Raw genomic sequence first — 24025 nt, 5'->3', positions numbered from 1 at the left:
GGGTGGAGGAGGGGGGCCATGGCAACAGAGTAGCATCACCCAGATCAGCATGCACTATCCAGCAATGTGGCAGTTCTCTGTTGAGAAAAGAGTGGACAATTGTTCTCCAGTGAAGTGGAGCTGCATCCTGTTGGAAGATGAAAGACAAGGAGTCAGCAGTCATTTGTGGCAACAACCACAGCTGCACTGTATCTAGGTACACAGAACTTGTCACCATCTGCTCAATCAAAAAAAGGGGCCATATATATTTGTCTTGGATGTGGCATGGAAGACATTCACTTTCCATGAATCCCTTTTCAGTTCCACAAGGACATGCAGCAATTCGGTACCCTGTACTATCACATTGTGATGATTCATATCTCCTGATGGATAGAAAGTAGCATTATTGCTCAGTGCAAAGTCATCATCACCTTCCATAGTTTGGTGCAGTCGGATACGAAACTCCAATCAAGAGGACTTTTTAAATTTGGTGAGTGTATGTATAGTTTCATGTATCACCTGTTTTTTTATGTCATATACTTGTCAATAAACAGTGCTTTGGAACCCAATGAGACATTTAGATTAGCCATGTGTATGTTTTTCAGTGATAAAGTTGTTTGCAGTACTAACTTGGCAGTTGACAGATGCCCAAAATGTTAAATCATGACCATGTGAGATAGTCATAATGCATACATTTGTATGGATTAAATTATTTAAGCACTTTTTCATTTCTGTGGTAACCAGATCATCATATATATATAGTCATTTTTTTTGTTTCAGTGGACTGTTGGGATGGTGCTGATGGTGAACCAGTTATTTACCATGGATACACTCTGACTTCAAAGATTTTATTTAGAGATGTGATCACAGATGCCATAAAACCATATGCATTTCATTCCTCAGAATACCCTCTTATTTTGTCTCTTGAAAATCACTGTAGTGAAAAACAACAAGATGTTCTGGTACAAATTTTAGTGGACGTTTTAGGAGGTAAGGAACTAATCCATCAAATTTTCTTTTGTAGCCTGCTAGGTAAGGAAGAAGAAAATAATTTAAAAAATGGTTTAAGTGAGAGAATATGTTAAAGATAGACAAAGCATTTTCATCAACTCGGGAAACAGAAAATACTGCAAGTAGCACACAGTTATACAAAATAGTAGATAACTTTAGTTTTGAAAGTGGTACGCAAACATGAAAAATGTACAATGTCAAGTGACCTAAACCTGTTGTAGCCAAAGGCTTCTGTCAATTAAGAGCCAGAAGAATATGCACTCTTTGTGTTGTTGTGCTCTTCAGTCCAAAGACTGGTTTGATGCAGCTCTCCATATTGGCCTACCCTCTGCTTGTCTCTTCATCCCTGCATAATTATTGCAAGCTACATCCATATGAACCTGCATAATGTATTCAAGCCTTGATCATCCTGTACAGTTTTTACCGCCCCCACCCCTTCACTCCCCTGGCCACCACACACAGTTACCTCTGTTACCAAACTGATAATCCCATGATGTCTCAGGATGTGTCCTGCCAATTGATCCATTATTTTAGTCAGATTCTGCTATAAATTTCTTTTCTCATTAATTTGGTTCATTACCTCTCCATTAGTTATATGATCTACCCACCTAATCTTCAATATTCTTCTGTAGCACCACATTTCTAAAGCTCATATTCTCTTCTTGTCTGAACTGTTTATTGTCCATGTTTCACTTTGGTACAGGGCTACAATCCAGACAAATACTTTTGGAAAAACCTTGCTGACATTTAAACAAACAATAGATGTTAACAAAGTTTTCTTTTTCAGAAATTTTATAATAATCAAAAGCACCAAGATAATGCATCCGTATTTATATGCTGCAAGCAAGCCTAACACATTTATATATGTTGAATGTACACTGAGTATGAAATCAGCTATCACTGTCAAACTCACATATGAGGTTGCTGCCGTTTCATACAGAACTGCACTGGACGTCTTCAGAGGTGCTCCCGGCAACACTGAATCGTGCCAACTGATGAGTCAGATGTCAAAGAGTGACACAAATACTGTGTAAATTGGGCATGGATGAGTTTACATGTGATCAGCAGAGATAATCCTTATCAGAGATGAAGCTTATGAATTTTTGCCTGTCAAGGATAAAAACTTATCTATTGATTCTGCAGAACCACTGTCCACATATAACTAAATTTCATGGCTTCTTCTTTTTTGTTAAAATTATCCCCAGGGTGATATATTTTGATGGCTTCTCTGTATAGCTGTGGATAATAATTCATCACTGTAGGTAAAATTTTGGTTTCAGAAAACTTCAGTTCATGATTTTCTGACTGAAGGAAATCACTAAATGAAGTTTTCTGAAACCAAAATTTTATTTACAGTAACAAACTAATATCCATGACTATATAGAGAAGCCATCAAAATAGGTAAGCATGGGGATAATTTCAACAGAAAACAAGTAACAATGAAACTTAGTAATATATGGACAGTGGCTCTGAAGAATCGATAGATGAGTTTTTATCCTTGACATTGACAATCGATAGCAAGTATTATCTTTGCTGATCATGTTTAAACTTGATCATACCCATTTTACATAATATTTATTTCACTCTCTGAGGTTCTACTCATGAGTCAGCAAGACCCAACATTGTTAGGGGCACCTATGAAGATGCCCAGTGCAAATCTGGACAAAACATCAGGAATCAAAAATTTTCTTGGATCATGGGCATACAATCCAGAAGACTTACCAGCAACCAAAATGAAAGCCTTCATCGTATTATCATGCAAGAGTTACAAAGATTCTGAATCACTTAATTTGGTAGCTAAGTATTACTTCTTAAGATTTAAAAGCCAGTTTTTCCAAGGATGTAGCCTACATCTACATCCATACTCTGCAAGCCACCTGACGGTGTGTGGCGGAGGGTACCTTGAATACGTCTATCGGTTCTCCCTTCTATTCCAGTCTCGTATTGTTTGCAGAAAGAAGGGCTGTCGGTATGCCTCTGTGTGGGCTTTAATCTCTCTGATTTTATCCTCATGGTCTCTTCACGAGATATATGTAGGAGGGACCAATATACTGCCTGACTCCTCGGTGAAGGTATCTTCTCAAAACTTCAACAAAAGCTCGTACCGAGCTACTGAGCGTCTCTCCTGCAGAGTCTTCCACTGGAGTTTATCTATCATCTCCGTAACGCTTTCGCGACTACTAAATGATCCTGTAACGAAGCGTGCTGCTCTCCATTGGATCTTCTCTATCTCTTCTATCAACACTATCTGGTACAGATCCCACACTGCTGAGCAGTATTCAAGCAGTGGGCGAACAAGTGTACTGTAACCTACTTCCTTTGTTTTTGGATTGCATTTCCTTAGGATTCTTCCAATGAATCTCAGTCTGGCATCTGCTTTACCGACGATCAACTTTATATGATCATTCCATTTTAAATCACTTCTAATGCGTACTCCCAGATAATTTATGGAATTAACTGCTTCCAGTTGCTGACCTGCTATATTGTAGCTAAATGATAACAACAAGACTAAACTGCATTCTACGAGGGGGATCCAATACTTCTAGTACAATAAAAAATGCTCCCTGTTCACAGTGATATACAAATTGCAGATTAAGACATAAAATTAATGATTCTTTGTTGTATAGAATAGAAGTTTCTGTTTAAAGAGAGGTGAAAAAGTGAGAAGCAGAGAGGTGAGATTTATCATCCTCCTGTTTAACTTTTCGCATTAGAAGGGGCATAAATAATTGAATAACTACACAAATGTGAACTTATATGCCACCTGAGATTTGCTACATGATGGGGCAACATTATTAGGAAATCTGAGAAACATTTTTTCAAAACTCGATAAACACAAAAAAAAGTAAATTTTTCAGGAAAGACATTTTTCACATATCACACCAAAATACTTAGACCAGATAATTTATCATTTACATAGCTTTTGTAGGCATGATTTCAATTGTGTGTTTGACTTTTCTAAAATTTCCTTTTTTTTCAGAATAGAGGGACAAAGTTTCCAAGCTTATTCAAAATCATTAAATGTGATGATGGAAATTAAAATTTTTGTTAATATATACATTCAAATTGGTTTCTTCCCATTTTGTATCTTTACCATTAATTACAAAGAAAGCTACTTTATTGTTCATTTTACACAGAATCTCAATAATGTATTGCAATATTACACTTTAGTATCATACTTATCCATAAAAGTTTCACAAGCAGAAGTGCAAAATAGTAAGAAATGCTATTGAAATTCAACACAAAGTACTGGCTACAACAATACAAAATTTAAAATCTATTGATCACTTTCAGTAATGTCCTCATAAAACTCTTTTGCTCCTTCTGGTACATTAAAATGCCACATAAGTTGTACGACATACTTTTTCTTTCCCTTGCTTACCATGTTCTTCTTTTTCAAGGTGGTTGGTTTCCTCACATCCTAGCTGCAGTTTCTGGATTTCCATTCCTCCTCCTCTATAGGACTTCAATTATAAGTGTCTGGTACTGACCATAATACCTTCTTCTTAGACTTTTCATAAGCCATCACTCACTGAGCAGTTATTTTGAAAGGCATTTTAGACTGTATCATTTTTACTGCACTGGACTTGTGATCTTTGGTTTCCCTATCTTTATTTAGTATCTTGGCAATGCCATATTGTTCCAGCACTTTATAGTGTTCAGTCAGTGGAAGAATATCTTCTTTTTTCCGGTCGTCTTTATCCACTGTATTAAACATTCTCTCAGGAATATAGCTGTGACCATGAAAAGGGAAATAATGTACCAGCTAATTAAATGTTCAGCTTTCTAGCATGAAGACCATTAGGTTGCACATGATTATTTTTAATTTGATGGGTACAGAAGTCCGCAAATAAATGAATTTCGGTTGGACAATTTTCTGGCTGGAATGCCCCAGTGTTTCTGAGGAAATCCAGTAGAGCAAAGGCTACTTGGTCGCACCCTTTCAGTCCATCTGTTTCAAGCTAAGTGTAAATAGTAATCCATTCCTTTGTCTGTGCACAAGAATGAATCATAATGCACAAAGTGTATAGCCAAACCTGTCTTGAATAGAATACTAGAATACTTCACCAACAGAGCTTTAGTATTGCTAATTCTGTTGCACAGTTTATCAAAACATGCTTTAAGCATATTTGGTTTTCTGTCTTTCATTATTGCACAGAAATTTTTTGCGTGGAGTTTGTGCAACCTGTGGCTTGTTATTACTTGATTATCTTCCTCCACACCTTGTTCCTTTTGAGAGTCTGTCTTTGAGTACCCCTGATATTGCTTGAAACGTTGCAACACATACAAGTACTGTCTGGCCATCTTTTTTCCCTGTGTTGCACTTTATCAAAACACTATTCTTCTTTGTTGTTTATTTCTTGCTGTTCCTTTTTCCTGACAAAGCTGGCCTGAACTGTACAATAATTAGGAGTTAAATTCTATTATTGGTTCTGGCAGCAATTTTCTTCCAGGAAACTCTCTCTTATTATCATTGACAGTGACATCCTACACCGTTATTCTCCCTTCAGTTCTCTCAGAAGCAAACCACAGTCTCTATTTATTGACTTTTGCTTTAATTGGCTAAGAACAAATATCAAGTTTTACAAAAACTCAGAGTTTTCAAACCTATAACAACAGAAAAATTAGCTTTTCACAAAACCGTTTCAACAGGTTATGCATAGCAACAAGCTTGATTTGTTAGTATAGAAATCTTGATTTTGAACAACTGAGCATGTATCTACTTTTGAGAAAATGCTTCTCAATTCAGAGCTTCACAAGTCATTTCACTCATTTACTATTACAGTAACTCAAACATGTAATATATTGATTGATCTAGAATTAGAGTTGAGAATTTCATAATGTAAATCTTCAGCACTTTCCAAACATTTCAATGTATTGTGCCTCTTGTAGAGGTGCCAGATTATTATGAATAATATGTTACTATCTATTTTCTACCTGAATGTCACCATTTTCTTAGAAGTTGACATTGGTACTGGTTATTTGTATGCTGCAGATATTATATTATTAATGTATAACATAGTAACAGGTTGCATGATCATATTGAACTGGTGTAGTGTTCTTGTGTAAAGAAAAGTAAAGTAAAACCACAGATTTATTCATAGTATTTGTAGAATTAATTATTTGGAAAATACGTTTACCTTTCAGAGAGCTTATATATGGAACCAGTTGATGAAGAAGGAATGCAGTTCCTACCATCTCCTGAAGATCTGAAAAACAGAATAATTGTGAAAGCTAAAAAGTTAAAACCTTCTGATAGAAGTGATGAAGATGATTCTTATAGTGAGGATGATGATATGGAAGATGATGATGAGGACTCCGAAGAAGACTGTAATAATAAGATGGAGACAAAAGGAGCTCAGGTAATGAAGGTATTCAACACTTACACATCCATATTACTAATCTAAGAATTCAGTTTGTGAACGTTATATGTAAGTGTCCCTCTCCCCTATTTCCTTACATATCCCCACCTTCAATCTTTTGTGCAAGGATCATAACACATTTTCTGTTTTTTTGTGTTAAGGGAACAGTGGTTTCTCCTACATTATCCAACATTGTAAATATTTGCCAAGCTGTTCACTTTCATGGCTTTGAGAAGACTTTAACTCAAGGTAAGATAAAGACTACATATTTCAACGTTATGTTGTTGTTAATTCAATAGTGCTTACCTCCGATATAATGTTGGTTGTCGAATATAATTACATTACATGTTATACAGCCTACTACAGAAGAAACTTGACAATGTAAGTTGCAGTATTCAAAAAGATTTAAACTTACTGTCAATAATTAAAGAGAGTTTTATGTAAAAAGTAATCAGTTGGAATTCCTGATGATTATTCAATATCACTTTCAGTTTTTTGAGAGTTTAAACATCACATGGTCTCCAGTAAAATGAGTTCATATATAACATCAATCACACAAACACTTTATCAGTACAGTGAGTGAACGGTTTTCCACAGGTCCTAGTAAAGATTACATTAGATTAGATTAATTATTCATTCCATAGACCCATAAAAGAGGGAATCCTCCTGGGTGTGGAACATGCCAGATAAACACATTACAAAAATGTAATTAGAAAAACTTGAGTTTCATTCATTTTAATGATCCTCAGTCAATAAACAATAAAATTATGTACATGAATTAAATTTAAACTTCTAATATTGAATACTTACATCTGCTTTCATTAAATCCATCATTCAGACATTTGCTAGTGTCTTGGCTATTACAGCCAAGTATTGTCAAAAATTAAAGTAAATTATTCATTTTAATGAAGCTCAGTTAAGAACAGTCAGATTATGTACAACATTTAAAATTAAACTTCCACCATTTACAGACTTAAGACTTACATGCTTTCCATATATCCATCATTCACACAGTAGGTAGTTATTTGGCTGTTACAACCAAGTATTGCCAAAAATTAAAGTATAATAAATTTTCATTAAAATGGTCTACTGCATTTGTTGAGAAATCATGGATGGAATAGGAGGAGTTGGCCACCACAAATTCTTTTAAATTATGTTTAAATTGTGCTCCTGTTTTAAGACATCAGAGATGCACACTTCCCCTTTCTCTCATCTTCTGTACCTTCTGAAAACAAATGCACTGCAGGGAGACTACAATAAAGTTGTGGAACAAGATTTGCTGCATAGACACATTTGCAAGAACTTTAATAGTTTTACCTATTACTGGGAACTAGTTAGGTCCTATCAGGCACCAGCATTTGAATTATAATCTATAATGACAATGTGTGTGTCAGTGTTTTATATGCTTCCTGGTTCTTAGTGAGTAGTGATATGTTTTTAACAATCAGACCTTATTTTATATCAACAGCTCCCCATTTTCATAAGAACTGGCAATTTCAAGACTAATAACGTTTACTATATTTGGTATAATTCATTTCTTTCCAGGGATTTGTAAGGTACATTGGTGATATGTATTTCTACATTAAATTATACCATCTATATTAAATTGTACCAGTACTTTATAAGTGTGAACCCCTCATTTTGGTTTAATATAATTCTTTTTGTTTTGGGTACTCTTCAGCAGACTTTTGAAGCTGTGGTTGTATGCTTGCATAAACTTTTTTATTTCTATTTCCCAAGACAAATCAAAATAAAAATAAAATTTTGAACTATGGCATGGATTTTCCAACAACTCTGCAAGTCCCGTGTAATAAATGATTTATCAGTGATAACAAGAAGTCATTTCATTTTTGCATCATAGTGTTAATGTATCATGTAAGAGAGGGTAATTATACTGGAAGGGAAGATATGGAACCACTTTCTTTGTGGGGAAAGCAGTGATTTGAAAAAAATACAAAATCAACAAAGTCACAGGACATGCTCAAGCTTTTTGTGCAGGTCATCACTGATACTGTCACTACAGTAGTGATAGCCAAAATACAGAAAAGTCAGGTCTGACAATATGCATGGATCTCACCTCTGGGACGCTACAGGTTTTGGACAACGCAATCTTAAGAACTGGAATACAAAACGTATGGACAAGTGATATCAGGGTAAAAGTGAAGACCAAAAATGGAAAAAGATCAGTTTGCAATGGAAATGAACTCAAAAGCCTGTGCTTTAAGAGCTAAGAATGTGTCAGCTTTTGCTGTCTATGGTTGGTGTGTTTATTTTGTGTCTTTATTTTGTAAAGAAACATTTCATGGTACTTCCTTGAAAACAGTTTACTGCTATTATTATTTGTTTGTTTAGGTTTACTTTTACATGGCATTAGTGACAGTATGTGTGTCATTTGATAGGAATCTCTTAGTAATGAACCTAATTTGTATGACTGATAAGTGAGTGAGGTATGCCCTGCTTGTCCAATATAGGTGTTTGTATGAATGAGAATGTGATCACTCCCAACAAAATAATGAAAACATAATAGTTTGTCTCATAAGGTGCAACAAATGAATGCATAAGTTTCACAATCACACAGTTTCTCTGTGTTCTGTCAAAACATTGCATTCCATTTTGTAGGTCTTGCCTCTTGAATTCCATTGTTGTAACATAGTTCACACCCGTTTATTTGCTGTTTTCATTTCTGTGAGACATCTATGTGGTATCTCCCCTACTGCTTTCACTATTCATCACATTTACTTGTGACAGTAATGTATTCTTACCACATGTGTCATATTCTATAACCAAGACTACAGAAAGAGAACAAACATTTCAATGACTGGATGGACAGTTCATAATGGTGTGAAAAATAAGTGAATAAATAAATGGCACAAGAGAGTTTCAAACACTGCTCGCCCACTTGGCACTCCAACGCTATGACCACTTCCCCATGACAATGTTGCTGTTTCAGGCTGTTCAGTACACCGTCTTGCTGTTTTCATGGCTGATCTGTGTTCAGTTTTTGACAACTAATTAATTAACTAATTTATTAACATTTTCTCATATTTTATACACTACTCACTTTTTTGCCATGTTGTGTGGATCTCCAGAAAACTTAAGTAGCTTTGACTTGCATGCACTGTGTTCGTCAAATGTAACTAACCTCAAACTTCCCTCTTTTCCCTAGCCTCTGTTCTGCCTATTTTCACCTCTGTGCTCCTCCCTTTCCCTTCCTCACTGCATTCCTAATGACACTGGGCTATGCCTGTCTCCAGTACAGCTGTGCCTCCTACCTGCTAGCTAATTGCGGAAATGACTCATGATAGCTCTACTCTACAGGTCGTCCACACAAATAGGCTGTCCTTACCAGCCCACCTGACTGAATGCTGCTGCATATTTCAGGACCTCAACTTTCATGCCACAGTCATATCAATGATATGACTGAAGCCGAGTATCCCTTCCAGTTGTGTAAGTCTTGATAGTTACATTTTCCTGAGACATGACAGATATAACAGATGAGGGGACAATGTGGCAAAATATGTATGATCAAATTTGTACCCCATGGTCATGCTCATGTCTAAAAATAAGGTTAAAAAGCCCAAATACATGTTCATAGATACTGTACTTGTCAACAGAAAGTACCTTATCTGTGCAATATATGATTCACCCACAACTGGACAGCTCTCTAGCTTTTAATCTGCTCTCTTAAGTTTTGAATCTTTGCATGGACATGTAATTGTAGTTGGAGATATGAACATAATTTGATAAACAAATTTTCCTCCATATCAAAATTCATGCTGAAATATAACGCTGTTTGAACTTGGGCCTACTCACCATACAGCTGACACTCATGCATTAATCGCTGTATTGACAATCAAATTTCCAAATAGAGTAATTCATACTGATCAGATTTCTGCACCTGGCTTGTTTGCTCATGATGTAACATTTATAACTTACTAATTGCAATGGCCAAAGAACAAATTGCAAGAAATTTTTATGCGCATGAATATATCTGAACTTACAGCTGATGCCTATGATACTACTTGATAAACAAGTACAGGAAATAACCTTGACATAAATAGTGAAGTATCTAATTTCACTAAGAAACCACATAATTTATATCATTAACTCATGCCTCAAAAAACAGTAATAGTGAGGAGAAAACCTGCCCCATGGCTTACAGACCACCTCAAGCACCTTATGAATGTCAGAGATGCAGCACACAGGATATATATATATATAAATGGCACCAAATCTCTGATAATCATCTCAACTACAAGCAACTACCCAAGTTAGTCAACTGTGAGAAATGCAAACCTCAGGTCCGCCCACACCCTAACTGAGGACATTCACAGACTTGCAATCTTGGGGAAAAATGTACGAGGTCTAGGAATAGGCAGACCTAAATTTGCAGCTGAACCATTAGTTTCTATTGAGGATCTAAATAAGTATTTTGCCACTCTGACATCTTTACTTGAGCAGTATAAAACCATTGACTCCCTTAAAGCATCACTTGAGGGTACAAACAAAAAATATTTTTCTGTATCCAATAAGCCCTAACTTTGTCAGGATGCCCAGTGCACAAATTCATCTGGCAGTTAAAAGACACAATAATGTAACAGTGCAAATGATCAGTTTTCTCATTGATCAACTACAGCCCAAAATAATGGACATTGGACATTTTTAACCATTCTCTGACCTACAGCATCTTCCCAACAGCCTGGAAATGGATTCGTAAGAACAGTACCTAAGAAGGAATCTGCCAAACAACCTTCTGACTACAGCCCCATTTGCATTCTATCAGCGTTATCCAAGGCTTTAGAATACATAGTCCATGAGCAACTTACTAGCTATTTAGCAGCAAATAATCTTTTAGAAGAATACCAGTTTCATTTCCAGCAAAATCACAACATGACAACAGGTCATATAAAGTGACTGATGAACTGAAACAAACTATTGACAAACAATAGGAGACTATTATGTGCTTTTCAGATTTCACCAAAACTTTCAACACTGTTGACTTTGAGATTCTACTTACTAAACTCATAAGTCAAGAGCTATTTACTGCTTCCACTCATACCTTACATCTCGCCAGCAGTGTGTAATAATTTGAAGGAAAATGTCACAATGGAAGGATGTAGTATCGGGGCTCCCAATAGGATCAGTATTTAACCCTTTACTTTTCTCATTATACACTATGTGACCAAAAGTATCCAGACACCCCCAAAAACGCAGGTCAGAGAATGGTTAAAAATGTCCAATGTCCATTAGGTGCATTGTGCTGCCACCTACTGCCAGGTACTCCATATCAGTGACCTCAGTAGTCATTAGACATCATGAGAGAGTAGAAAGGGGTGTTCCGTGGAACTCACGGACTTTGAACGTGGTCAGGTGACTGGGTGTTACTTGTGTCATACACTGTACACACGATTTCCACACTCCTAAACATACCTATGTCCACCGTTTCCAATGTGATAGTGAAGTGGAAACAGGTAGGGACCCATGCAGACAAAAGCGTGCAGGCCGACCTCGTCTGTTGACTGACAGAGACCGCCTGTTCATAATGCACGGCCTGTGGCAGAGCAGTTACATGACAATAACATTCCTGTAATGGACTAGCCTGCACAGAGTCCTGAGCTGAATGCTATAGCACACCTGTGGGATGTTTTGGAATGCCGACTTCGTGCATGTCCTTGCCAACTGACATCAATGCCTCTCCTCAGTGCAGCACTCCATAAAGAATGAGCTTCCATTCCCCAAGAAACCTTCCAGCACCTGATTGAACATATGTCTGCAAGAGTGGAAGCTGCCATCAAGGCAAAGGGTAGGCCAACACCATACTGAATTCCAGCATTACCGATGGAGAGCACCATGAACTTGTAAGCCATTTTCAGCCCGGTGTCCGGATACTTTTGATCAGACAGCATGTATCGTTAATGATGTGTCAACTAATCTCTTTCACTGCAGACGTCAACTATATATTGGGTACCTTCAGTTACATCTAAGTGCAAATACAACAAACCTGTGCACAGCCGTCCAGCATGTAAATGCTGATTTACTTGCCTTATCAGTGTGGGTGCAGAAAATAGGTTTAAAACTTAACCCATCTAAAATGCAAGCAATGTTGGTCATTCACAAAAGACATATTACCATGCAGTTCAGAGAATCTCTTCCACTCATAATCCTAAATGGCGCAGGAATAACCTTTTCCTCTTCTGCAAAGAATTTGAGGGTAACTCTGGACCATTACTGAGACTGGACTGAACACACAACTGCAGTCTGTCAGAAGATGTCAGTTTCACTTCAGTCACTACAGAAATATACAGAAGTATATCCTTTTGAGTTTAAAAAGAATCTTGTAGAGTCACTAATACACCCTATACTTGATTATGGTGGTGCTCTTCGCCAAAGACATTCATATGAAAGCTCACATATGCAAAAAATGATGATGAATGCCCATGTGACGTATGCTGTTTCAACCATATCACTCAAGCTTGACAACAATTATCATGGCAATGTGCATATAAGCATGCAGACTATCATGCTCTATGTTTGCTCTATCATGTTCTTGATCATTGCTATCCTTCTTATTCATTTTCAGCTCTTCCACTACTATCTGAACAGCACAGCACGAAATACTCATTCTCAACAAAGCAAAAGCCTTTCTTTGCTGTCACATAACCCTGCCATGTCCCCTAAATCATTTTCTGCATCAGGAACCAAACTTGGAATAATCTTCCTCAAAACAGTGGAGAAATTGAATTCCTTCCTTACTTTGAAAGACAGCTAATTGTCCATCTTTATCACAATAGCCATCTCTCCCAAATAGTAGTCTACAACTCATTCTCACCAATCCCCCTTCCACCACAACTTTTCCCTCCCCTTTATTAGCAGAGTATTTAAATTCTGTTCTTTCCTAACAGCCACTGTCACTGTAGTTTTCTCCTCTTTTTTTATTGCTCTCACTTCTGATAATACTAAACATGGCTTCAAATGTGCTAAACTAATCTATACTGAGAGAAAAAATCACAACAGTAAAAAATAATTAATGTAAAGTAATGAAATTTTGAGAATACATTTGTGTAGGTAACATATTTAAGTGATTAACATTGCAGATTCGCAGGCTAAGCCATTGCAAATGTGAAATGCTGGTACATTAACAACTGGTGGAATCACCATAATGTTGAATGCAAGCATGCAAATGTGCATGCACTGTGTTGTATGGGTGCTGGATGTCAGTTTGTGGGATGGAGTTCCATGAATGTTGCACTTGGCCGGCCAATACAGGGACAGTTAATGTGTTTGTGGATGACATTGGAATTGTCATCCGATGATGTCCCACACGTGCTCAATTGAAGATAGATCTGGTGATCAAGGAGGCTGAGGCGATATGTGGACACTCTGTAGATCATGTTGGGGTACAACAGCAGTATGTGAGTGGGCATTATCTTGTTGGACAATACCTTCTTGGAATGCTGCTCATGAATGGCAGCACAACAGGTCCAATCACCAGACTGATGTACAATTTTGCAGCCAGTGAGCTTGTGATAGCCATGAGAGTGCTCATGATGTCATAGGGGCTTGGTAGTTGTTGGGGATTTGAACATAGATTTCTTGGTTAATTCTCCCTGCAAGGTGGAGTTTGAAAATCTCATGTGCACGTACAACCTTGTTCCCGTGGTTAGCTCGCCCACCAGAACCACAACCTCTTCCAGTACTCTCATTGATAACGTTTTTGTTGATCAGAGTAAAGTCAACCATATTAATATTGAAATGGTTATAAATGGCCTGTCTGACCATGACGGACAACGAGTTACTTTCAACAGCTTGGGAATTCCTCTGAGTGACACCTCACTCAGATGGAAAACAGTAAGGAAAATAAGTGATCATGTCTTCAGCATACTGACTGGACACCTGTTTATCTAGCAGAAACTGCTAATTCAAAATACAATTTATTCACAAATGAGATAGCAGGTATCTTTGAAAGTGTATTTCCAAAAAAGTCATACAGAGTCCAACCTGCTAGGTCTGCAAAAAAACCATGGCTCACTAAGGGCATCATAGCTTCCTGTCAGAGAAAACAACAACTCTACATAGCATCAAAGACTTCTAACAACCCTGCTCAGCTAAAACATTATAAACTCTACTGTAAAATTCTTGCCAATGTAATTAAAAACTCTAAAAGTATGTGTATAGCATCTGAAATTACTAATTCTGAAAATAAAATTAAAACAATCTGGAATGTGATAAAGAGAGAAACAGGGACTGTAAACTACACCAAAGACAAAAATATTGTTTTAACTGTTGACAACTCAGAGATAACTAATAGTGAGGAAATTGCTGAAATCTTTAACCAACATTTTTTAACTGTCCCAACACAGATAGGTTGCCATGGTTCTGTAGATAAAGCTGCCTGTTGTTGTGGTCTTCAGTCCTGAGACTGGTTTGATGCAGCTCTCCATGCTACTCTATCCTGTGCAAGCTTCTTCATCTCCCAGTACCTACTGCAACCTACATCCTTCTGAATCTGCTTAGTGTATTCATCTCTTGGTCTCCCTCTACGATTTTTACCCTCCACGCTGCCCTCCAATGCTAAATTTGTGATCCCTCGATGCCTCAGAACATGTCCTACCAACCGATCCCTTCTTCTAGTCAAGTTGTGCCACAAACTTCTCTTCTCCCCAATCCTATTCAATACCTCCTCATTAGTTACGTGATCTACCCACCTTATCTTCAGCATTCTTCCGTAGCACCACATTTCGAAAGCTTCTATTCTCTTCTTGTCCAAACTAGTTATCGTCCATGTCTCACTTCCATACATGGCTACACTCCATACAAATACTTTCAGAATCGACTTCCTGACACCTAAATCTATATTCGATGTTAACAAATTTCTCTTCTTGAGAAACGCTTTCCTTGCCATTGCCAGTCTACATTTTATATCCTCTCTACTTCGACCATCATCGGTTATTTTACTCCCTAAATAGCAAAACTCCTTTACTACTTTAAGTGTCTCATTTCCTAATCTAATTCCCTCAGCATCACCCGACTTAATTTGACTACATTCCATTATCCTCGTTTTGCTTTTGTTGATGTTCATCTTATATCCTCCTTTCAAGACACTGTCCATTCCGTTCAACTGCTCTTCCAAGTCCTTTGCTGTCTCTGACAGAATTACAATGTCATCGGCGAACCTCAAAGTTTTTACTTCTTCTCCATGAATTTTAATACCTACTCCGAATTTTTCTTTTGTTTCCTTTACTGCTTGCTCAATATACAGATTGAATAACATCAGGGAGAGGCTACAACCCTGTCTCACTCCTTTCCCAACCACTGCTTCCCTTTCATGCCCCTCGACTCTTATAACTGCCATCTGGTTTCTGTACAAATTGTAAATAGCCTTTCGCTCCCTGTATTTTACCCCTGCCACCTTTAGAATTTGAAAGAGAGTATTCCAGTCAACATTGTCAAAAGCTTTCTCTAAGTCTACAAATGCTAGAAACATAGGTTTGCCTTTTCTTAATCTTTCTTCCAAGATAACTCGTAAGGTCAGTATTGCCTCACGTGTTCCAACATTTCTACGGAATCCAAACTGATCTTCCCCGAGGTCGGCTTCTACCAGTTTTTCCATTCGTCTGTAAAGAATTCGCGTTAGTATTTTGCAGCTGTGACTTATTAAACTGATAGTTCGGTAACTTTCACATCTGTCAACACCTGCTTTCTTTGGGATTGGAATTATTATATTCTTCTTAAAGTCTGAGGGTATTTCGCCTGTCTCATACATCGTGCTCACCAGATGGTAGAGTTTTGTCAGGACTGGCTCTCCCGAGGCCATCAGTAGTTCTAATGGAATGTTGTCTACTCCCGGGGCCTTGTTTTGACTTAGGTCTTTCAGTGCTCTGTCAAACTCTGCACGCAGTATCTTATCTCCCATTTCATCTTCATCTACATCCTCTTCCATTTCCATAATATTGTCCTCAAGTACATCGCCCTTGTATAAACCCTCTATATACTCCTTCCACCTTTCTGCTTTCCCTTCTTTGCTTAGAACTGGGTTGCCATCTGAGCTCTTGATATTCATACAAGTGGTTCTCTTCTCTCCAAAGGTCTCTTTAATTTTCCTGTAGGCAGTATCTATCTTACCCCTAGTGAGACAAGCCTCTACATCCTTACATTTGTCCTCTAGCCATCCCTGCTTAGCCATTTTGCACTTCCTGTCGATTTCATTTTTGAGACGTGTGTATTCCTTTTTGCCTGCTTCATTTACTGCATTTTTATATTTTCTCCTTTCATCAATTAAATTCAATATTTCTTCTGTTACCCAAGGATTTCTATTAGCCCGCGTCTTTTTACCTACTCGATCGTCTGCTGCCTTCACCACTTCATCCCTCAGAGCTACCCATTCTTCTTCTACTGTATTTCTTTCCCCCATTCCTGTCAATTGTTCCCTAATGCTCTCCCTGAAACTCTGTACAACCTCTGGTTCTTTCAGTTTATCCAGGTCCCATCTCCTTAAATTCCCACCTTTTTGCAGTTTCTTTAGTTTCAATCTGCAGTTCATAACCAATAGATTGTGGTCAGAATCTACATCTGCCCCAGGAAATGTCTTACAATTTAAAACCTGGTTCCTAAATCTCTGTCTTACCATTATATAATCTATCTGAAACCTGTCAGTATCTCCAGGCTTCTTCCATGTATACAGCCTCCTTTCATGATTCTTGAACCAAGTGTTAGCTATGATTAAGTTATGCTCTGTGCAAAATTCTACAAGGCGGCTTCCTCTTTCATTCCTTCTCCCTAATCCATATTCACCTACTATGTTTCCTTCTCTCCCTTTTCCTACTGACGAATTCCAGTCACCCATGACTATTAAATTTTCATCTCCCTTCACTACCTGAACAATTTCTTTTATCTCGTCATACATTTCATCTATTTCTTCATCATCTGCAGAGCTAGTTGGCATATAAACTTGTACTACTGTAGTAGGCATGGGCTTTGTGTCTATCTTGGCCACAACAATGCGTTCACTATGCTGTTTGTAGTAGCTAACCCGCACTCCTATTTTTTTATTCATTATTAAACCTACTCCTGCATTACCCCTATTTGATTTTGTATTTATAACCCTGTAATCACCTGACCAAAAGTCTTGTTCCTCCTGCCATCGAACTTCACTAATTCCCACTATATCTAACTTTAACCTATCCATCTCCCTTTTTAAATTTTCTAACCTACCTGCCCGATTAAGTGATCTGACATTCCACGCTCCGATCCGTAGAACGCCAGTTTTCTTTCTCCTGATAACTACGTCCTCTTGAGTAGTCCCCGCTCGGAGATCCGAATGGGGGACTATTTTACCTCCGGAATATTTTACCCAAGAGGACGCCATCATCATTTAATCATACAGTAGAGCTGCATGTCCTCGGGAAAAATTACGGCTGTAGTTTCCCCTTGCTTTCAGCCGTTCGCAGTACCAGCACAGCAAGGCCATTTTGGTTAATGTTACAAGGCCAGATCAGTCAATCATCCAGACTGTTGCCCCTGCAACTACTGAAAAGGCTGCTGCCCCTCTTCAGGAACCACATGTTTGTCTGACCTCTCAACAGATACCCCTCCGTTGTGGTTGCACCTACGGTACGGCCATCTGTATCGCTGAGGCACGCAAGCCTCCCCACCAACGGCAAGGTCCATGGTTCATGGGGGGAGGAAAGCTGCCTGTATAATGAAAAATAATTTTCCAGAACCTTTCAGTCAAATAAGTGTGCTTCCCGTTACTGCCAATGAAATCAAAAAAATCATACAGTCTTTGAAAAATAAACATTCTGCTGGTATCGACAATATTTCAACCAAGCTGTTGAAGGCTTGCTGTAGTGAAGTGACCGAAGTTTTGTCTCACATCTGCAACACATCCATGCAACAAGGAGTGTTTCCAGACAGAATGAAATACTCTGTTGTCAGGCCCCTGTACAAAGCAGGGGATGCTACAAATGTGTCAAACTATCGCCCTATCTCTCTATTAACAACATTTTCAAAAATCCTAGAAAAAGCTCTGTACAACAGGATTGTGGCACACCTTGGTGACCTGAACATCATTAACAGTCAGCAGTTTGGTTTTCAGAAGGGAGTTTCAATAGATAACGCAATTTTCTCATTCACAAATGATGTTGTAGAGTCTATAAACAGCAAGAGGCTGCCAATTGGTGTCTTATGCGACCTATCAAAGGTGTTCGACTGTGTAGATCACCAGATACTCTTCAAGAATGCCTGTCATTATGGAATTACAGGACCTGTAGGGAACTGGTTAAAATTGTACCTCGAAGATAGGAAGTAGAAGATTATTCTAGATGTTTCAGATAGTGTATCACAATATATAGTGGACTCTGAGTGGGGACTTGTGCAGCATGGAGTGCCACAGGGATCAGTGCATGGGCCCTTGCTGTTCCTCATATATGTTAATGACCTGCCTTTATCCATCACTAAGAAGTGTAAATTTACAATGTTCGCTGATGATACGAGCATTGTGGTGGATAATGTGTCAACTACTGACTTAGAATCCGAGGTCAATGATATCCTTAAAGAAGTTCTGGGTTGGTTTAGTATTAACTCCCTTTCAATAAACCTGAAAAAAACCAATTTTATCCAGTTCCAGACAACCCACAAAAACCCAAAAGAAATAGTTATCACACAGAATGATCAGATGATAAAGCAAGTGTACTTATCAAAATTCCTAGGCGTATACGTGGACAGTAGGCTGAACTGGGAACATCACGTTCTTCAAACACTAAAACGGCTGACATCGGCAACATTTGCTCTACGAATTTTGTCACGCTTCAATGACATTATCATCTCAAAGTCAGCTTACTTTGGCTATTTTCATTCAGTCATGTGTTATGGCATCATCTTCTGGGGCAATACACCTGCCACAAAGAAAATCCTCACAGCAAAAAAAAAAGAGCAATAAGAATCATTTGTGGTGTATCCCCATGAACCTCATGTCGAAATCTTTTTAAACGACTTGAAATACTGACAGCAACATCTCAGTACATATATTCACTGATGTGCTTCATAATAAATAACCCCACTCTGTATGAAACGAATTGCCTACATCATGAACATAACACCAGAAGAAAAGAGGATTTCCACTGTGAGTTAAAGAACTTGACACTTATTCAGAAAGGGGTAAAGTACGCTGGAACGAAAATTTTCAATTCCCTACCCAACAGCATCAAAAGTATAAGGAGTAGTACATCAGTATTTAAACGTAGCTTGAAAAAATTATTTACTTGAGACCTCACTTTATTCACTAGAGGAATTCTTTCAGAGAAATAAGTAAAACCCAGATTGGAAAGATGTTTTTAAATTTTTTGACACTGTTTACTGTTAAACTAATGTAATAATGCCCTAATGCAAAAATTCCTGTTTTTCTCATTTCCATTTTTGGGTCACTTTTAAACCCAAAGTGGGAAGTTTTGATTACTGTTCAAGGTTAAAATAGATGCAATAAAGCCCTAAATATGAAACTGCTATCTTCACATTTATGTTGACTAGTTTTTTAAGCTAATAAGTACGACTTTTGTGCACCGTTATTAATACTATAACAATGTCTTTATTCTATGTATTTTATTATGTACATTGACACGTTCCACATGTGAGTGACTTGCTCACATGTACAGATCTATGGAACAAGTATATAAATATAAATAAAAATAAATAAATACAAAATACCCCAGGTGATAATTACAGGTGTAGATCCAGTGTGTCTAGCACGTGGACAGGTTAACTGCAGGCCCTCAACTCACCTCCTTCTAACCAACACACAGCCATCACTGACACCAAAGAAGAACCAGCTTTCATCAGAAAACACAGCAGACGTCCACCCTGCCCTCCAGTGAGCTCTTGCTGGACGCTGCTAAAGTCCCAAATGGCCTAGATTTGGGTTTAGTGGAATGCTCCGAACTGTCCTTGAAGTAACTGATTTGTAACAGTGCATTGTGTCAGTGTGGAGACATTTGCTGCCCTAATTGCTGATGGAGATGTAGTACAACGCACCATAGCCGTATGTTGAACACAGTGTTCTTCCCTCTTGGTAGTGCCATGCGGCCATCAGGAGCCCAATCTTCTGCAACCATACATTCTCATAACCACTGGTGCCAGCAACCATATACAGTGGCTACATTCCTTCCAAGTCTATCTCCAATATCACAGAAGGTGCATCCGACTTCTCATAGCTTTATTGCGTGACCTCATTCAAACTCAGTGAGGTGATGATAATGGCATCTTTGTCACATGATGGGCAGTCTTGACTAATATCTACTCATCAGGTCCAGTCTCAAAAGCAACTAATTCTCATAATCATTACAGCATGTATTTAAAGCAAACTTGATTTGCATCATTATAGTAGCACTGCTAGCACTACTCTTATGCGACTGGTGAGAAATTTGAACAGACGTCTTCTTTCAGATATAGAAATGTACCTACCAACTTTCATTTATGTCAACCAATTTTTCTCGATGTTTCGACTTTTTTTCTGTCGGTGTATATCAATCGTAATGCCCTTTACTGTTATTATTGTTATTATTATTATTATTATTATTATTATTACTGTAGAAATAATAAATGGTGGATCAGTTGCAGAATGGAAGGTTTATTAAAACCACTTTGCACTGGTTTTAATATTTGTAAAAATTTCTTCTTCAGAAGGAAACATTGACAACTGAATCACACGTGATGGCAGAGAGATGTTAAAATATAGCTGAAAAGCATGAGTTAAATATAAAATGTCACCTCCACAATAATTAAAATGTGCAAAACATGGTTGTTATCATTTGGGATTTCCTCATCAATGTACAGCTAGTGCATTAATCATGTACACACTGCTTGCGCTAAAGAAAGATAGGGCATTAGCAATAGGCATAAGGATGGTGTGTGATAGTACCTCTGCCACAACATGTAATCCAGTTAGCAATATTTCCTTCTGAACGTATGTTGTTATAAACATTGAAACCATAGTAATGGGGTTTTAAGAAGCCTTCCATTTTGCAACTGATTGGCCATTTGTTGTTTCTACAAAAAGATTTCATCCTACATTGGCTGCTCCAACCATATACAAAATTTTAAAATTATTATTATTATTATCATTATTATTAGTGTCAATTACTATTGTTGTGAATATTTTTGTAATATCTTTGTCATGTGTTTTTCCTGGCCACATGTAAGGGAGGGCCTTAAGGCCCTAATCTGGTCAGCCTAAATAAGCAATTAATAAATAAAACTGAATTTTTAAATCTGGTATGTGTTACATATTTGAAAAAACATGAAAAATGGACACATTTGTGTCCTGTCATCACTGAAGCAAGCAGGGACTCTGAGTTGTAATACAATTGGTAATATTGGTTTGAAGAGTGTGGGTAATGATCACAAAGAAATACTGACCGGAGTGGAACACTTCAGGGAAGACATGATGGTATGAAATTGAAATAAATATATAGCTCCATCTATCAGATTAAAACAGATGTTTTTGTGTTTATTTAAATTTTTATTCCTTACCTTAAAAGGGAAAAGTCATTTAAAAAAATAGCTGTGTGTAAGTCTCTCACCTTCAGATTTTGTTATCATTACTTAGCAAACTAAGTTGAGACCAAGTGCTCAATTTTTTGCAGTGTTACTTCATTACTCTTTTCTAGGTCTCTTGATGTACAATGCATTGAGGTAATTTTATATATTTTACAGGTAAATGCTATCAGATGTCATCATTTAATGAAAGAAAAGCCATGAAATTAATTCAGAAAAGTGGTCCTGAATTTGTGAAACACAATCTTATTCAGCTTAGCCGCATATATCCTTCTGGTAGACGAGCAATGTCATCCAATTACAAGCCAATTCCATTTTGGAATGTTGGGTGTCAAATTGGTAAGTTCATACATTTTTTACTGATATTAGTTTTAATGCAGATTAGCTGTTGGTACGTTAACCCTTACTGACTCTTCAACTTTTGGACATAATTAAACCTGATAGTACTTCACACAGTTTTGTCAGAATACATGCATAAAAACTTTATGATGCAATCTGGATAGAAATTGCTAATAAAAGCAAGGAAGTGTTAGTTGGGTAAGTAAGTTCATTGTGTATTCTACAGACGATGTGCATTGTTGCAATTACGACCTTAAACAGAAGACTTGTCACTTTTTTCTTTAAATTGCACACCACATATGTCCTGCTGGGTAGTACCATCCATCAAGCTAATTACATATGTCAGAAACAAATAAGTGTCATCTTAGTCAGGTATCAGTCTTCATAATTGGCTATTGTATAAATGGTAGCTCTGGTTGTGTTCTTCAATTCCAGCTTATTACCCACATATGTACCACTCGTCCAGCTATTATCTGACCTAATATTTACCCCAGTTTCCCCTCATTCAGTTGAACATCTGTGTCAATGACACAGGGTCATACAACAAATTATAATATATGTAGAACCTTTTAAATGAAACATATCTGAATAGAAAACTTTGAACTGTGGAAAGACAGAATGAAAAAAACTGAAAAATAATGAGAACACACTAGTGGTGACTGAATCAGTAAAATTACAGACTAACAACCTGACCTTATTTTGCAAATTTGGGTATGACCCAACATTTCCTGCTCTTTTCAATTTACAGCTTAAAAATCACAAAATGGAATGTTTGCATAATGGATGCACTATCCCTGTTGGTAACTCAGAACAGGAATCCACAAATACATCTTATAATGCATTGGGTAATAGGATACTGAGGGAAACCAACATTTGTAGTGATGAAGAACTGTGATATACTGAAACGCTTTCTAAGATTAAATTAAGAAAGGAGTACTATTTTGCAACACTGATATGAATTTTCTTCCAAAATTTGGAAAACAGAAGAAATTATTGCGACAAAAGAGCCATATACAAATCTTTGAGTTACAAAAAATGAGATTCTTAGACGAAAATGTAGTTGATACAGAACATTACAGAATTTATAAAGGGAAATCAGCTGTAAGATTAATAGAAAACATGCCATTGTTTGGAACAGCATTTTGTGTAAACAAAAAAATTGTCAATAGTATGAAATTCCGTGTCACTGTGGAAAGAAGTATATTGGTCAAACTATTCAAACTATTCAGGACTGGTGTGTGGAACATCATCAGCACACTCGGTTGTTCCAGCCTGAGAAGTCGGCAGTGACGGAACATTGCCTTAACGAAGGACACAGGATGATGTATGACAAGACACAATTGATCTCTCCTGCTTCTCACTATTGGGAATGTGTTCTTAAAGAAGCCATTGAAATTACATTATCCAATAATATTATTAACAGGGATAAAGTTTTTCCTCTAAGTAAGATGTGAAATCCAATTTTGTCTGACATTAAACAACAACAGCGCACACTCCGCTGTAGAGTGAAAATCTCATTCTGTGAACAACAGTCTTCTTTTCGATCATGGTATTCTTCCAACTAGTGCTGTTGCGATTTATCATTTCTGCCATGTTCCCCCCTGGCATGCTGCGTGTCTACTTGCGGCCAGGAGGCACTGCCCATCATCTCACGCACGCGCGGTGCTCTGTTTCATGGTGTAAAAAGGTTTCCGTCGTTGTGGCTGGAATTCAGTTCCGGCGAGTCAGTGCACTAGCATTAACTCACCTGAAGATGGCAGCCAGCAGCTCCTCCAAAATATTGTGTC

General features: G+C 37.5%; 1 protein-coding gene across 2 annotated transcripts in view; it reads left to right on the top strand.

Annotated features, from left to right (window-relative positions):
* LOC126184544 (1-phosphatidylinositol 4,5-bisphosphate phosphodiesterase eta-2-like) overlaps positions 1-24025 on the top strand; it is a 475410-nt gene that overhangs the window by 414736 nt on the left and 36649 nt on the right. The window contains exons 9-12 of one of the 2 annotated variants that reach the window (XM_049926959.1): positions 760-969; positions 6139-6353; positions 6515-6602; positions 22059-22238. In XM_049926959.1, coding sequence (XP_049782916.1) covers positions 760-969; positions 6139-6353; positions 6515-6602; positions 22059-22238 — 693 coding nt within the window. Of the gene's footprint in view, positions 1-759; positions 970-6138; positions 6363-6514; positions 6603-22058; positions 22239-24025 lie in introns of both variants that reach the window. The other variant, XM_049926958.1, reaches the window with a different exon arrangement.

Source organism: Schistocerca cancellata, chromosome 4 (genome assembly GCF_023864275.1).
Source record: "Schistocerca cancellata isolate TAMUIC-IGC-003103 chromosome 4, iqSchCanc2.1, whole genome shotgun sequence".
NCBI classification, from domain to species: domain Eukaryota; kingdom Metazoa; phylum Arthropoda; class Insecta; order Orthoptera; family Acrididae; genus Schistocerca; species Schistocerca cancellata.
This window is presented reverse-complemented; position numbering and strand designations above follow the sequence as displayed.